Raw genomic sequence first — 16,767 nt, 5'->3', positions numbered from 1 at the left:
TTTCTTTACTGTATAATTTATAATAATTGAGTAACCATTTAAGCAATGAACTCAGAATTTCGTTACTAAGAATATTTTATCTACTTAGTTATAAGTAAGATAATGCACACAAATTTGTACGATAATTCATAACGATATCATTTATTCAAATATAAAAGATGTTTTTGAGTCACCTTTCCTAAACATAGTACATAAATTTGCTTATTATATATATAAAAGACATTAAAAAATTAAATGAAAATAATGGTATAGAAAAGAAAGACAATTTAATTAGCAATATCCTTTTCTCCATCTTCATTGCCATTTATTGCTTCTAATTGAGCTTGAGAGAGTTCACTCTGCCAATAAAATAACAAGTTCATTAATTAAAATAAATTAAATGAGAGAAAAGATAACACAATATATAGTTTTAGATTCAAAATATTTAGAGTTAATAAAATTGTAAGAAAAAAATACAATTGATCTATATCATTTTTTTTTTCAAGTTTCACACCTCATTTATATCACTTGTTTTTGCTATTTGAAATATTACCATCTATGAATTAAAACACATATACAAGACCAACTAGCAGTTTTTTTTTTTCTATCTGAACTATTATCATCTACTTAACTAGCTAGGCGATGATAATTCAGATAGAAGAATGTAACGATTAATAGTTAGGGTATTTTACCTTTGTTCGTTGTCCTTGCTTTGTTGTCATGACCAACACTTACCTCTTTATATTTAGGCAAGGGAACTAGATCAGCCTCGATGTTTTCGATATCTTCTACAAGTTTTTGGTAATGTAGTTTTACCTCTTCTTCAGTTTTGCCTGTGGCCTTTGCTACATTACTCCATCTATCTTGTGTGTCCTTGTCAAAAATGGCCAATGCATTTTCAAACATTTTGTCTTCCTCCCTAGTCCATGTAGAATTGGTTGCCATTTCTACAAGGAAATCAAAGAAAAATTGAGATGATAAACAAGGAGTGTAGAAAGTTGATTTTTGGTTAATAAAAGGTTAACCATGACACCCTATATATAACAATTGGGAAATATGGTGGCCTGAAAATATGCTCCTTTTTTTGTGATGCTTTGTTACTTTTTATTTCTTCTCATAATTAATTAGAAAATCTCTTTTAGAGATATATATTGGTCGTGGATAAGAAAATTTAAGTTTTTAAACCTAGAATCAATAGTTCAAATTAGAAAATTTGTCTAATATTAACGGCTCTATTAGAGATACTGACAAATATATCTTCTAGAGATATATATTGATCGTGGATAAAAAAATTTAAGTTTTAAAACTCGGAACCAATAGTTCAAATTAAAAAATTTGTCTAATATTAACAGCTCTATTAGAGAGAGATATTGATTATGAGTAAGAAATTTATATTTTAAGAATTAGAATCGATAGTCTACATCGGGAAATTTATCTCATTTTACCGTCTCTTTTGAGACATATATATCTGATGCAGGTATTGGAGGTGTATAAAGGTTAATGAGGTTAAGAGTGTGATTCAAATGAAGCATAGGGGAAGAGCGATCAGGCTAGATGAGATCCCGGTGGAATTATAGATGGAAGAGCGTAGGCACGATAGGTACAAACTGGCTAACTGGATTATTTAGTGTCCTTTTTAAGACGATAAAAACGCCCAAAGAACAAAGGTGGAGAGTACAATCATTCTGTTGTACAAGAACAATAGTATAATAGCAGTCAGAAATGCAACAACTATAGGATATGAAGTTGATATGCCATAATATGAAGGTTTGAGAGAGGGTGAAAGAGATGAAGGTAATGATGAAGATTATTTTTTAGAACTAATTAGGATTTGTGCTAAGACATTCAACTATAAAAGTCTTCCATCTTGTTAGGAAACTGATGGAACAATATAGGAAGGGGACTTATACATGATGTTCATCGGGCTAGAAAAGATATACAACAAAGTCCTGAAAAAGATTCTATGAAAGTGTTTGGAGGCTAGAGGCGTACCTGGCGTACATTAGGGCGATTAAAGACATCTACAGTGTAGACAAGAGCCAAGTAAGAATAGTGGAAGAAGACTCAGAGCACTAACCAATTATATTATGATGGGTTTGCACTATGGATCAGATCTTAGCCCATTTTAATTTACCTTGGTGATGAATCTTTTGACGCAGAAAATCAAAGATGACCATAGTATATTTTATGCAGATGACATAGTTTTAACTACAAGACTCATGGTAGAGTTAAAGCTAAGCTAAGGTTATGAAGACGAACCTTGAAGCCTGAATGGTTCATTTTGGACAGGACAAAACAAAATACTTCGAGTGAAAGTTTGTGATGTAACACATGAGACTAGTATGGAAGTGAGGTTTGATACACATGCCATAAAAAAAAAAAGAAGTTTCAAGTATCTTAAGTCTATTATCTAAGATAATATGGAGATTGACGATGATGTTACTCAAGTATTAGTACGGGGTGGATTAAAAAAAGGCTCACATCCTGAGTGTTGTGTGACAAGAAGGTGCGACCAAAAGTTACAGACAAATTATATAGAGTAGTGGTTAGATTGATATGCTGTATGAAGAGAAGTGTTGGTCAGTCAAGAACTCTTACGTCTAGAAAATTAAAGTTGAGGAAATAAGGATATTGAGAGAGATATGTGGGAATACTAGAAGAGATAAGATTAAAATTGTAAGATATTTGGGACAAGATGGGTGTGGCCTCGACGGAGGATAAAATACGAGACGTGAGGCTGAGATGGTTCAGAAACATGAAAATGAGATGCACAGATTCTCCTGTAGAGGGGTGAAAGGTTGGCTATAAATAATTTCAGGAGAGATAGATGTAGGCCAAAGAAGTATTGACTGAAGGTGATTAGATAGGACATGGTGCAACTTCAACTTATCAAGGACATGACCTTAGATACATGATTTTAGTGGATACAAATTAGGATAAAAGGTTATTAGGTAGTTCATTGTTGTCTCACTTGTCTTCTATACTAGTCGTAGTATTAATCTTGTAGTTTCTTATTTTTCTATTTTGTTATTATTTATTATTATTTGTACTTTGATTATCAAATTATTTAATTGTAATTACTGTTCATTTTTCAAAATGTTTTATTATGCCTTGTTTAGTATTTTGTCTTGGCTGTTCAACCCATTTATTTTCTTGAACTAAGGGCCTATCAGAATCAACATCCCTTTCAAGGTAAGGGTAAAGTCTATGTACACTACCCTCTGCACATCTTACTTGTAGATTACACTAATATGTTATTATTGTTGATGTTTAGTATGGGTAAAATGTTGAAGTTTTAATGCATAAAATGAACATCTCTCTTAGATATACATTTTAAATGCATGTAAGACATTTAAATTTTAAGACACGTAATCAGTAGTCCAGATTCAAAGATTTATCACGTATAACTAGGGTATCTTTTTGAGATATATATTTTGCGAGCAAGTTTTCTCTAATCTCATATCAAATCAAGACCTTTCTTACTATGAAATAAAAATAAAGTGGATCCCCTTTTCAGTTACCCTCATCAATTCCTCGAGAGTATGTTCTTTTGTGCTCAGATTAATATGAATTCAACCTTTTTTTCGTCGGGTCATAATCAATAGCTGATGGAATTGAGAAAAGTATAGTCTCACCAACTTGATCTTTCGCGAGAATTGTATGTCCAAACATGCCTTAAACAGGTAAATCTTGCTTTCCTTTGTCACAGTGTAGGACATATGTCCGACTGATTAGCCCTTTTTCTCATACTTAATGAAAGAGTCTATCGACTTCCTCAGTAGTCTTAAATTTCTCCAGTATCAACATTTTGTTTTATAGATACATATTAAGTGTAGGTAAAATACATAGGGGCAAAGCTAGAATGATCTGAGGACGATCAGACGAATACTTTTTATCGAAAAATTATATCATGTATATAAGTAAAATGCTACTTGATAGATTATATTTGAAGTTTTGCACACCTTTGCAACAACTTGATAGGGTAGATTAATGGTAGCGGGTGTCCAAGAAAAGCGTACATGTGCACAAGTTTGATTCTCAATAGTTGATACTTCTCTTCATGTGAGTTTTCAATATTACGATCTTATGAGAATTTGGACTTCGAATACATGTATCTGGCGCATCCACATATATGTATGTCAGATATATGGGGTCAAAATTATGTGTAATTTGTTTCAGATACACTGTATCCAAGTGAGTTCGCATATATTTGACTCTTTCATTCGCCTCTCTCTTATCTCGTCTCTCTTTCTCTCTCACTCTCCTTTCTCCCTATATATTTGTACTTCAAAATATATCTAGTATCACATATACATGTATCTGTATTTGGGATACATAGATTATCTCATTGGCTCCCTTAACTCACTCACCTCTCTCCCTTTTTCAGTGTATGTAATAGTAAAAAATATATATATCTAGGTAGATGTGTAAAAAATGAGCCCAATAGATAACTTGTCCAATCCGCCCAATATTTTATGGGTTGTGCTGAAGATAATTTGAATTGGATTCAAACTCAACTCATTCAAGCCTTGGCCCATTTTAAAAGAATTTTCAATTGAGCCAACTTAATCTCCAATTACAACCCGTTTTAAGACTCTTTATTTGCATTGATGTAATGTATGTTCCTATATTGAAGATATGAATTACTATCTGTTTTATATCTTCTGGAATTTATCTATCAATTTGTAACTTTTTATTTTATTTTCTTGAGTTGAAATTCAAAGTGTGGTTATAAAAGTTAAATTACAATATGTTAAAATTATTGAGATTAAGCGGGTCATGACCCAACCCGATTTTTAGCCTATTTGAGCCCAAAGTAAACTTGGGCGGGTCATAACCCAACCTAATCTCGATTTCAAACCATTTTAATATATTCAATTTCAACACAACCCGCCCATTTGATACCCCTACATCTAGGTGTATTTGACTTGAAATATGATATGAAATTATTAATTAGTGAGACAATATGTAATTATTTCAAATTATAGAGAGAACTAGTAAATATGGTAGGAATATTTGTGTTATTAGGTAGTTTTTCCTTGAAATAATCCTTAATTCGTGATTCTGCTCTCTATTCTTCATGCCTCACTGTTATTGTTACCATCTAGAGACCGATAAAAGCTTAAAACTTAAAAGTGATTTCTTTTTATGTTAAACCCTCTTTTTTCTTTTTGTTTTCTTATTTACTTTTTTTTGCTCCATCCGTTCTCGGCATATTAAATTAAATATAAACTCATTAAATCTAAATATTACGCATTTTGATTTGTAAAGTTTTGTTGCATATATCCATTAAAAAAAAGTCAATTACAAATATTGCGTAGTTTGATTTTAAAATTTGTGGTGCATCCATTTTCCAAAATAAATTTACTAATGGCTTGAGCATTCTTTATCAAATTTTTTATTACGTTACTGAAAATACATAATCAAGAATGATTATGTCCAATATTAATATCCCTTTTAGAGATATTTTATATGTAATTTAAGTTGTAAGACAATAACATTAATAGTTCCAATCGAATTAACCTTTCTTTTAAAAATATATGTATGAGGATAAAAAATTAAATTTTTTTAAAGTATTTTAAATTGGAATAAAGTATTTTCTACCAAATATAATTTTTAAAACTATCAAATTAGGTCTTGGGCCTAACTCACACTCAAAAAGCTAGCTTATAAGGGGAGGATTGTTCAAATCCATATAAGGAGACCACCAGTTTATTCTCCAACCAATGTGAGACTTTTATCCACTCTAACACCCCTATTCACGCCCAGACCCAACTGGAGCGTGGACCGGGAGTCCAAACGGGGATGGACCTGACTCTGATACCATGTAAAATTAGGTCTTGGGCCTAATTCACACCCCAACAACACTCATAAGAGGAGGATTGTCTAAGTTCATATAGTTGTCATATCTTTACCTGGTATCAGAGCAGGATCCATCTCACCCAATGTTGAAAATCAAAATTACCCACACATCGGATGCTAAACACTGAGCATGAAGTGGGATGTTAAAGAATGACAAAAGTCTCACATTTATGGTTAATGAGATGGATGAACTCCTTATAAGGTTTGGTCAATTCTCTCCCTTTAAAATAGCTTTTGGTGTTAAATTAGGTCAGGTGTCATATCTTTACAAAAACCGAGACATGTGTATTCCAGTGGGTCTAAAGGGAAAATTAAAGCAAATGGTAATATCAGTTTCTACTGACTAAAACGTAAAAAGCATTTTTGTATTATTATTTTGCATTCACGAAAAAAATTTGGCCCAATTTTTCTTCCTTGTTTTTAGGGAAAAAGAAAAATTGAAAACATGATAATGCCTAGCTTTACTTTCTACGTTTTTTTTTTGCATGTTTCTGAAAGGTTCCATGTAAAATATATACTTATTTCTTTTTGTGCAAGTATAGTGTGAACTCGTATTGTGGACAGAAAGGAAATTTATAAAAAAGAATTTAGCGTGTATAGTGTGAACTCTTAGGATAGACAAGAAGTGAATTTAAGATTTCTTTTTGTGCATGTATAGTGTGAATTCAAAAATGGACAAGCGGTCAAATTTAGGAATTCATTTTGTGCATGTATAGTGTGAACTCACGGTGGACATGAGGCGATTTTAGGATTTTCTTTTGTGCATGTATAGTATGAACGCAGAGTGAACAAAAGGCGAATTTATAATTTCCTTTTGTGCATGTATAGTGTGAACTCACAATGAACCAGAGACGAATCTAAGATTTTCTTTTGTGCATATTTAGTGTGAACTCGCAATGTGATATGTGAATTTAAAATCTGTTTTTTTTATAGATTTGTAAAAATATATGATATTAATGTTTTGTTTTGCGATTTCTATTGAGAATGGATTAAAAATAGCTTTTGAAACATAAAATTAGTAGTCTAGATTGGAAATTTGTCTGAAACTAACATCATTTTTGAGATATTTTGTGTTTATTAGGTAATTAATTAATTATATTGATCTCTCATTTAAATATTAAGTAAATAATATAATATGATTATGCAAAATATTATTTATAGAAGAAAACATTTTCTAATAGGGTCAATGTTATTTTACAAGAGTACTTACCTATATAATGTAGGTGACAATAATCACATTCTCTGAAATATGCATAAGCTATAGGAATTTCAAGATTTTATATCAATTCTAATTTTTTTCAAGGGAAAAAGGACAAATATAGCCCCGAACTATCGTAAATGGTATGCAGATACCCTCTGTCAACGAAGAGCAAAAATATCACTTGATCCCTCAAATTGTCCAATAAATGTGGAGTATATGTATTACAGTTACAACAACAGATTATTCTGAATAATAGTGTACCAAAAAATCAAATACCACTTGTTTACATGTATGATTCTCTCTTTCTAAAAAAGATGAATAAATCAAAGTGTAAAAATCTCATAGATTTTATCTTCTAATATGGTATTGAAACTCTTGCAGAATGGCAAGAATTATTGTCGAAAGAACGAAGAGGAAACAAGGAGTGGAAAATGCAAATATACACGAATTCTATCATCTAAACGAAAACTGTATTTCCTCTAGCGTTTTTCCTTTCGTCTCAGGTACCCAAATTGTCACAAACGCCACGGTGAACACACACATAAGTGTATAAAGAGTGAAGGTTCCTGGTAAAGATCACGTAGACGCGTTAAGTTAGATCAACAACTATAGAAACAAGGTAAAAAGGACAAATATACTCCTGAACTAACGTAAATGGTATGCAGATACCCTCCGTCATACTTTTGGGACATTGGTGCCCCTGCCGTCCAAAAACTAGAGCATGTATGCCTTTCATTAGTATAAAGGGTATATATGCTCTAGTTTTTGGACGGCAGGGGCACCAATGTTACAAAAGTATGATGGAGGGTATCTGCATACCATTTACGATAGTTCGATGGTATATTTATCCTTTTTCCCTAGAAACAATAAAGCGGACACTTAGGTATGCGTGACCACTGAATAAAATGTAGAGCTGGTAGGAGGGGGAGGGTGCAAAATTTTCACAAGATACGCAAACATGGGCCAAAATATGTAATCTTTTACGCGTGTAGGCGGATAAATATCAATTAGCTCATACTAATGCATGTTATACTCATGATCGGGTTGGATCGGTGTACATGGTATAGATTGTAAGAGCAAGAGACATACCTCCACTGCTCCAAGCCAATAGCAGCGGTGCAGTTGCTGTAATTACCCAGGAAAAGAACCAATTGAATAACGTCGCTACACTTCCAGCAAGGCCTTTGATCTTAACCGGAAGAATCTACAATACCAGAGGGATTAGAAGTCAAAAACTTTACTTCCCGTGATGAACTCTGAAAATTCCTACTATATAGGTTCTATGATTTGGAAAGATAGGAATGTGCTGAATTTAACGTTGCCAGAATTAAATACCAACAAGAAAATGTAATAGTAAGTAATGTGACAAATAAAGATGTTAGTACCTCAGACATTATAAGCCACGGAATAGGCCCCATTCCAAGCGAAAATGAAACAATCATCAACTGAAAAGAAAAAATGGTTAGAAAAGGAAATCAATCATTCAGAAGCAGTGTTATTCCAAGAGTCAAAAAGACGTCTACAACAAGTCGAGGACATACCAAAACACCAACAACTGATATCATGCCTAGAACGCCATACAAGGTAGAATCCTCATCTACGAAACCCTTTTTGAATAACAATATGCGCAAAAGAAGAGAAACATGTCAGGGCCAGAACACCTCATTTTTTTCAAAATTCAAAGGCAAGTTACATAACTTGAGCTAAAAGTACCTTCAGAAAGAATGCAATGGCAACAACAAGGAGACTAACAGCCATTCCAACCGACGAGACCTATAATGAAGCACTTGAGTTCTTTGTTAGGAAAAAGTTCAAAAATTACATATATGAGTTACTACATTTTACCAAAACTTACAATCAGTAAAAGCCTACGGCCAGTTTTATCCACCAGCCATGTAGAAACAGCAGTGGCAACCACCTACAAATTTCAATCTTCTTCAGTTGTATGTTAGCTACAAAGGAAATAGATCGGAATGTGACGAGAAAAAATTGACACAAAGTGCCACATGGGGGAAAAAGAACAATCTTTGTGTATCCTTTTTCTATAATATGCTGAACAGGGAAAAGCAAGCGAACTAAAATTAATCTGGACCTGGATAGCACCTAAACCTAAAGTTGCAGCATCACTTGAAGAAATCCCTGTTGAAGATGCAACTAAATTAGATAGGCTCATATCATGTGAAATAAACATATCAATCAATACAAGATTTGAAGAGAAATCTCAAGTTTCTTCAGTAGTTTCGGTTATGGTTCTCATCACAACAACAAAAAGTTGTTAAAAGTAGGTTTCGATGCTTCACGGATACTGAGAATCATAATGTTGCTTCTACCACGTACTTCATGACCTTTCTTTTGCATATAGAATACTTTGGTACTTCCATCATTCTACAAAGGCAGATAAATACATTTCGATTTAAGTTATCCACGTACCGGCCGATAGGAAAATGTTACTGGAATAGAAGATCACACCATTGGTTCCGCTGAGTTGTTGTAGGACAAGCAGTCCAATGCCTATCTGCGGGATGAAATGTTTTAAAGAATGGCATATGTAAACATGGTCATCTTCTGAAAACAGCCCAAACAACAAATATACCATGAGAGGCAGCCAATATCTTCTTTGCTTGAGATCTGCAAAACGTATTGTTGACTTTCGGCTTGTGGATGCTACAGCCCTCTACACAGGACAGACATTTAATAGGATAATGAATTCCATATTTCTGACAGTAAAATTCAATTACAAAATTGTCCCACGGAACAGTAGCTACAATTATACTGTTTTTTTTTTTTTTTTGATGACAAGGGAAACCCGCAGCCACTACCCTTTGGATGTGCACAGGGTAAAACCCCCACTCCTATACTGTTAGTTCATGGTCTTTCAAGTAACTGAATTACCTTAATTTCATTTACTTCAACGGAAATGTCAGCATCGAACCCTCGGAGAACTTGCAAAGAGGTTTCAAAATCTTCTGTCAGACCCATTTTGGCCTATGTCTCACAAAGAAAATCAAATGAGATTCTGCAACTAGAACTATCAAGGAATGATGGAAAATTACAGTATGATACTCACCAACCACCGAGGAGATTCTGGGATGAAAAATAGTCCAGGTATCAGTGCAAGGCAGGGCAATGTTCCTGCGGCAGAAAATGATAGTTATTGACATTCCCAAGACAGACACCAGAAAGATCTCTGCCATGTGAGGATTTTCTACACGTGATTCCGAACGAAACTAAGCACTGTGGATTCTTTCATTTGAAAAGGCTTAAAACACTCTAGGCTGTTTAGTTTGCACTTCAAATCAATCCACAATGTAGCGTAACATCACTCGGATATATCTTTGATATTGCTTTGTTTTATCACAACACAACCAGTAAAATCAACTTTCTGGAAGAGATATGCTAAATCAGTTAGCAAGGATGACAAATAATTAGATGACCAAGCAAAGACGACTGGCTACAATGTTCTGCTTCTCCTATTGCTTCGGTAAGAGCAGAGACCACCTCATGAATGCTCTCTTGAGATGTACTTTTTGTTTCTAATGTAGGAAATCCTAGCTGTTACCCCGTCTAAGGGAATGCTATGGTAGAAAATAGTATGCATTTATCCCACTAGAATTGCTTAAAATGGTTTGTTATATCAAAAGGCGAATAGAAGGTCATTTCAAACAGAAATTCACCAACCAAACAGTATGTGAGCATTATGAATAGTATCTGTGAAAGAGAAAGTGCTTCATCTTTCTGTCTCCAAACTATCAGAAAAGAGAAAGATGGATTTAATTAAGAATGAGGCGAGAACAGTGTTGTCAAAGGTCTGCTTAAGCCCTGAAGCGAGGCTTCAAATGTGTTGAGCGCTTTGCCTCGCTGTTGTTATCAAGGTTCTAAGGCATACTTTTCCTTGCCAATGAGCCTCTTCGACACTAAACAATTGATATTTCGCTTTATTGTGAACTTTTTTTGATTTCCTTGTTCATATATTTGCCATTCATGCTTAATTATAAGCCCAAACGACCCTTTGCGCCTTTTTTTCATTAAAGCTCACACTTTGTTTGCGCTTAATGCCCCAACGGACCTTAGAGCTTTTTTGTGCTTTTTTCTTTTGATAACACTGGTCAAGAGCCGAGTCTAAACTCTCAAGGTAGCTAATCTGGTTAACCCATCAAACCAAGATTGAAAACTTTTTTTTTTATGATAAGTAACTAAGTTTGAACATATTCTATTTTTTCCCTTGAGGGCAATGGGCATGTTTGGTCAACTTATTAAGCTCAGTTAAAGCATGACTTCACAACCAATAGATGTATTGGATGCACATAAAAACTACTTGAATTCGACCCTTGATCCGCTTAACTAAACTTGTTTGAGCTTGGTAAGACATTGTCATCCCTGGGTGGATCTACTAAGGTCCGAGGGGTGTCACATGGCACTGCTTCTTAGGAAAATATTGCTAAAGATGTATATACAATTAAATGACAGCAGAAAATATAAGAGATATATGTTATAAAGTGACACCCTTGTATACAAATGTGTGCGCAGCTCGGTCGGTTAGGTGTACCAATTGCCCACGTGAGGGACGTGAGTTCGAATACAGATAGCCTCATCTTTTAATACAACTTAGGAGATTAAGTTGTTCAGTGATTTTTTTCTTTCTTTCTTCCTTTGTTTTTTCTTTTTTTTTTATTTTCTTCTTCCTTTGGTGGTTTATACAAAAAAATATTTACCACTATTATTCCAAAGGAGATCATTTTCAAAACGAAAACTCATCCAGAAAAAGTTATAATTTTTATTTTATTTTTGGAAAAAGGTATAGTAGTGTACATGAATTGTGTTTTATATTTTATAATATAATGTTACATTGTTTTTCATTTTAAAAAGTGACACCGCCAGCAAAAAATCATGCCTACGTCACTGATTGTCACAAACCTCCCTCATTTATTTTCTATTGCAAGTAATAAAAGGCCATCATAAATGAAGATGAGTTAGTCAAATGAAATTCAAAAGTAGTTTTGACCAGATTAAATGAATATGATATTAGGTATGACGCGACTATTACGTCACACTTGAAACTGCCCTATATATTCCACCCTACCCTGCACATCTCCACATCCCACTCTCCCTACCTCCTTTTGATACCTTGCTTTGAACTATTTCCAATAGAAATTTCTTTACACCCATCAGCCGCCACAAGCAGCGGCAGCTTGAGCTCATCCTCTGCCGCCGCGAGCGGCAGTTCCACCAGTCGTGAAACATTGCCGCCATCCAGTGATCAAAGAAACAACCGCGTGAAAGTGAGTGTGGAGCAACTGATAGCGGAAAATGCCATGGTCATTGTAACTGTGGGCGGGTGGTGCATGTGGATCGCGGTGAAGCATTTGATGGAAAGGCTGGTGTTAACCCCAAGGTTTTGGAGGTGGATGAGGCGGAGGATGTGACGGTCGTTGTAGCCGTGCGCAGCATCTTCTGCCTCATCTACCCCTAAAACCTGGGGTTAACGCAAAGCCTTTCCACCAGATGCTTCACCGCGATGCAGATGGAGCACCCACATGCAGATACAATTACCATTGAATTCTCCGCTATCAACTTCGCCACACTCATTTCACGTGGTTGTTGATATGATTATTGGGTGCCGGCTGTGATTCGTGATTGGTGGAGCTGCTGCTCGCGGCAACAGCAGAGGTCGAGCTCATGTTGCCATTGCTTGTGGCGACATTCAGCGGGAAGAAATTTCTGTTGGAAATAGTTCGACGCATGGTATCAGAAAGGGGTGGGGATCCGTACCGGATTTGGTCAACGATTTTGGTACTTTGACTGAAATCAACAAAGAAATTTGGAATAGATACAATGATTTTTGTAATCAAAACAAAAGCTAAGGCAAAATTGAAGAAAATGGAGTTTCTTGTATATAGAAATTTCTACGTCAATCACATGTATAGATAAGTGGGTGTTATTTGTAGAAAACCATATCCTCTTGTGAGGTTTTCTACTTTTGGTATACTTCTTGTATACGGGCAAGCTTTTTGCCCTAAACTAATTAAATTTATTACTTTATAAAAAAAAACAAATAAACTATATGTCAGTCTTTTTCCTTATATCACCTCCTGGAATTCTCCTCTTGATTAGTATTGTTTCCTCATAATACCTTGTAAATTTTCTACATAATGTCTCATGAATATAACTCTATTTTTAGATATTTGAATTATTTTTAGAGGAATCTCCGCACACGTGTCCGTATCTGGATCCGTACCCCCAACAACACAACAACATACCCAGTGTGTACGCAGACCTCACATCTTCCTTAAAAAGAAGGAGAGGTTGTTTAAGATAGACCCTCGGCTACAAACAGATGAAAAAAACGATGTATCCGTACCCCTGTATCTTAAAATTTAGATCATGAAGGATCCGACCTCTAGATCCGCATCCATATCAGTCACTCGTACCCGAGTCCGAGCAACATAGGTCACAGCTACTATTGAATTTCATTTGACTACCTCATCTTTCATTTATGATGATCTTTTACTACTTCCAAAATTGCAACAGAAAATAAAATGAGGGAAGTTTGAGACAAATTTTCAATTTAAAGCTTGTTTTGAAGTCAAGAGAAGTTTGAACATCCTATTAATTTGCTCTCACTTCCTTTAGACACCGAGTATAAAACACATTTCCACTTGAAGGAAATTAAATGATACACAGAAAATTGAATGAATATACAACTTCACAATTCACATCCATAAACTAAATATCTAAACAGAGATTTTAAGAGAAATGATCATTTACCAAGAACAGCGAGCACTCTCCAATTAACAAAAAGTCCTAGCAAATAAGCCAACATGATCCCAATTGTAACAGAGAGCTGCATGATAGAAAAGTTAAGTTAACATGTGATTTACTTAGCATGCATAACTTTGGTTAAATGGAATTTTAAGTCACTAGCAAACCTGGTTAACTGACCCCAGGGCCCCTCTCAGGTTCTGAGGTGCTATCTCGGCAATATATACAGGAACCTGAAATAAGCATGAAAATGGAAAGCAACAAGATTTTGATACTTTTAACATGTCCAATAACCCATAAAAGTAACACAGAAGAGGATTGACAAATTTAATGTGTACCGTGTAAGAGATTATGCCAACTCCAAAACCTTCCAATAATCTTCCCATGTATAAGAAGGACAGATCCTAGATCAATATCGAAGTCAAAAATGGAGATACAAATATTGCAATTTGAGGAACAACATGAGGCAAAGAAACTTTATTATTAGTATCAAAGCAGAATTATCTTACTTTGGCAAATGAGATGGAAAGCCAACCAATGATGTTAGGTATAGCAGCTATCATTAAAGACTGCAAGTAGGATGGAAAAGTTTGAGTATCCACTTGTGCACAATAGGCAGGATGATAAAATATCTAGAGCTCTATTGATGCCATAATCTTACCCCTTTTCGTCCAATGTACTCGGCAATTTGACCACTAGATATTGCCCCAACCATAGCACCCACATTAGATAAGGAACCAAATAAAGAGAACTGAAAAGATTAACTTTAATCAGCAACTGCTCTCAAGCAAATAATCGAAATACATAAAGCAAGAATGACCCGTTACCTCAGATACAGTGAGCTTCAGATCATTGACTATCGCAGTTTGCGTAGGCGATGAGTAACCAGACTACAACAAAGCAACCCCAGAAGAACAAAAAACATTGATCAAACAAAGATACATACATACCAGAAATAAGACAACTGGAACTTCAACATCTAGAAATGCTACACATATAGGTCAAAAACATGTCATAACAAATTGAAATCAGAAACTGTAATAACAATAAAGAAGCAGCCGTTTAGCCAATTGATTCATTTATCACTTAAAAGAAAGGTCCAAAGTTTATTTTCATTCCCATACCAGCCAAGAATGTACAAACTACATAAGGGAAACTTCAATCTCTAGAATCACTACAGATTTAAGTTAAGAATGACGCCAATAAAGACTCAACCTTTTAGCCAAAATGATTCCTTTATCACTTAAAAGAAAGGTACAAAGTTTATTTTCATTCCCATACCAGCCAAGAATTCACAGACTATATAAAGGGGAACTTCAATCTCTAGAATTAACACAGATGTAAGTTAACAAGGATGCAAATAAAGATTCAACCTTTTAGCCAAATTGATCACTCTATCACTTAAAAGAAAAGCACAAATTTACTTTCAATCCCATACCAACCAAGAAAGCACAGACTACATCAAGTGAAACTTCAATATCTATAATTACTACAGATTTAAGTTGACAAGAATCCTAATAAAAACTCAACCTTCTAGCCAAATTGATCCTTTTATCACTTAAAATAAAGGTAGAAAGTTAATTTTCATTCTCATACCAGCCAAGAAAGCACTGACTACATAAAGGGAAACTTCAATCTTTAAAATTACTACAGATTTAAGTTAACAAGAATGTCAATAAAGACTCAACCTTTTAGCCAAATTGATCATTTTATCACTTAAAAAAAGATACAAAGTTTATTTTCATTCCATACCAACCAAGAAAGCACAAACTACATAAAGGAAAACTTCAATCTTTGAAATTACCACACATTCAAGTTAACAAGAATGTCAACAAAGACTCAACCTTTTTAGCCAAATAACCCCCTTTTACCACTAAACAAGAAAGGTCAAAGAAACACTTCATTCTCTTATCATAGAAAAAAAAAACTTCACTAAGATAAAGAATGTCAATAAAGATTCAACCTTTTAGCCAAATTGATCCCTTTTACCACTTCAAACTCATCATAGCAGAAAAAAAACACAACTTGAATAAAAAAGAAAGAAATGGCTATACATACAGTGAACCCAAACTGAATTGGACCCAAAGCAACAATCATAACGCAAGCAAGAACTGAAATTGAGCTATCACGGATAACTTGAGAAGAACCCAACATGCTAGAAGTTTGTGCTGAACCCATTCGATACCAACTTCCAGTATGTAAAAATGGCTTCCTCAGATCCCCTCCTCTTCCATCTTCACTATTTTCTTCTCTGAAACTCATTTTTTTTTTCAAGAATTGAAAAACCCAGATGGGATTTACCAGTAATAGATCAGAAATACAAAGTTCTTGGTAATCAGACAAGTAGTATCGTCATTGGGATACTCCAATTAGCCAAAAAAAAATGGTGTTTGTCGTTTTAAGGTGACAGGTATTTACTGTAAGAAGACTTGAAAGAGAGACAGACAGACGGATATTCACATTTTTTTTATTTTACAGTGAAATCATTAATATATTACTCCCTCCGTTCCATTTTATGTAAGCATTTTTCAAATTTCGAGATTCAAATAAAATCATAAATTTTTCATAGATTTTAAAAATATTTTTGAATTATCAATTATTGTGATTTATAGTACTTTTTACGTAGTTTACAAATATATAAATTTCATTTAAAAAAAATTAAAGATTTCATGTGTAAATTTTTTATCAAACTTAAACGTTTGATTCTCGAAAAACGAAAAGTATCACATGAATTGAGATAGAAGGAGTTATTAATTTTACTATTTTATCTTTTATTCATATGAAAATACGTATATATCAAAATAAGTAAGAAAAAATATATAAAAATTATACTCGAACTCATCAAAGCTTATAACTCTTGTTTATGATATTGCTTATATAAAAAAATATATTATGTATATAAATTAAAAATAACTTTTTGAAGATAGATATTAAAAATTTAAATTTTCTTAGTAAAATTATCAGCT

At 34.0% G+C, this 16,767-nt stretch overlaps 2 protein-coding genes across 2 annotated transcripts; both read right to left on the bottom strand.

Annotated features, from left to right (window-relative positions):
* Nucleotides 1–266: 266 nt before the first annotated feature.
* On the bottom strand, nt 267–926 carry LOC125862822 (protein RADIALIS-like 5). The gene is made up of 3 exons (XM_049542940.1): nt 672–926; nt 494–516; nt 267–338 (listed from the first exon to the last, which is right to left on the bottom strand). The coding sequence occupies exons 1-3, from the start codon at nt 922–924 to the stop codon at nt 267–269; spliced, it is 348 nt and encodes a 115-aa protein (XP_049398897.1). The 5' UTR covers nt 925–926.
* A 6,286-nt stretch (nt 927–7,212) lies between these two features.
* LOC125862110 (sugar transporter ERD6-like 4) lies at nt 7,213–16,254 on the bottom strand. The gene is made up of 18 exons (XM_049542109.1): nt 15,860–16,254; nt 14,629–14,691; nt 14,463–14,552; nt 14,311–14,370; nt 14,140–14,205; nt 13,969–14,034; nt 13,808–13,883; nt 10,110–10,174; nt 9,935–10,027; nt 9,636–9,716; nt 9,473–9,557; nt 9,135–9,181; nt 8,898–8,960; nt 8,756–8,815; nt 8,584–8,649; nt 8,428–8,487; nt 8,132–8,246; nt 7,213–7,608 (listed from the first exon to the last, which is right to left on the bottom strand). Exons 1-18 carry the CDS (start codon nt 16,061–16,063, stop codon nt 7,496–7,498), a joined length of 1,473 nt encoding a protein of 490 aa, XP_049398066.1. The 5' UTR covers nt 16,064–16,254; the 3' UTR covers nt 7,213–7,495.
* Between the last annotated feature and the right edge of the window lie 513 nt (nt 16,255–16,767).

Source organism: Solanum stenotomum, chromosome 4 (assembly GCF_019186545.1).
Source record: "Solanum stenotomum isolate F172 chromosome 4, ASM1918654v1, whole genome shotgun sequence".
Taxonomy (NCBI): domain Eukaryota; kingdom Viridiplantae; phylum Streptophyta; class Magnoliopsida; order Solanales; family Solanaceae; genus Solanum; species Solanum stenotomum.
The sequence above is the reverse complement of the archived record's forward strand: the minus strand, read 5'-3'. Positions and strand labels throughout refer to the sequence as shown.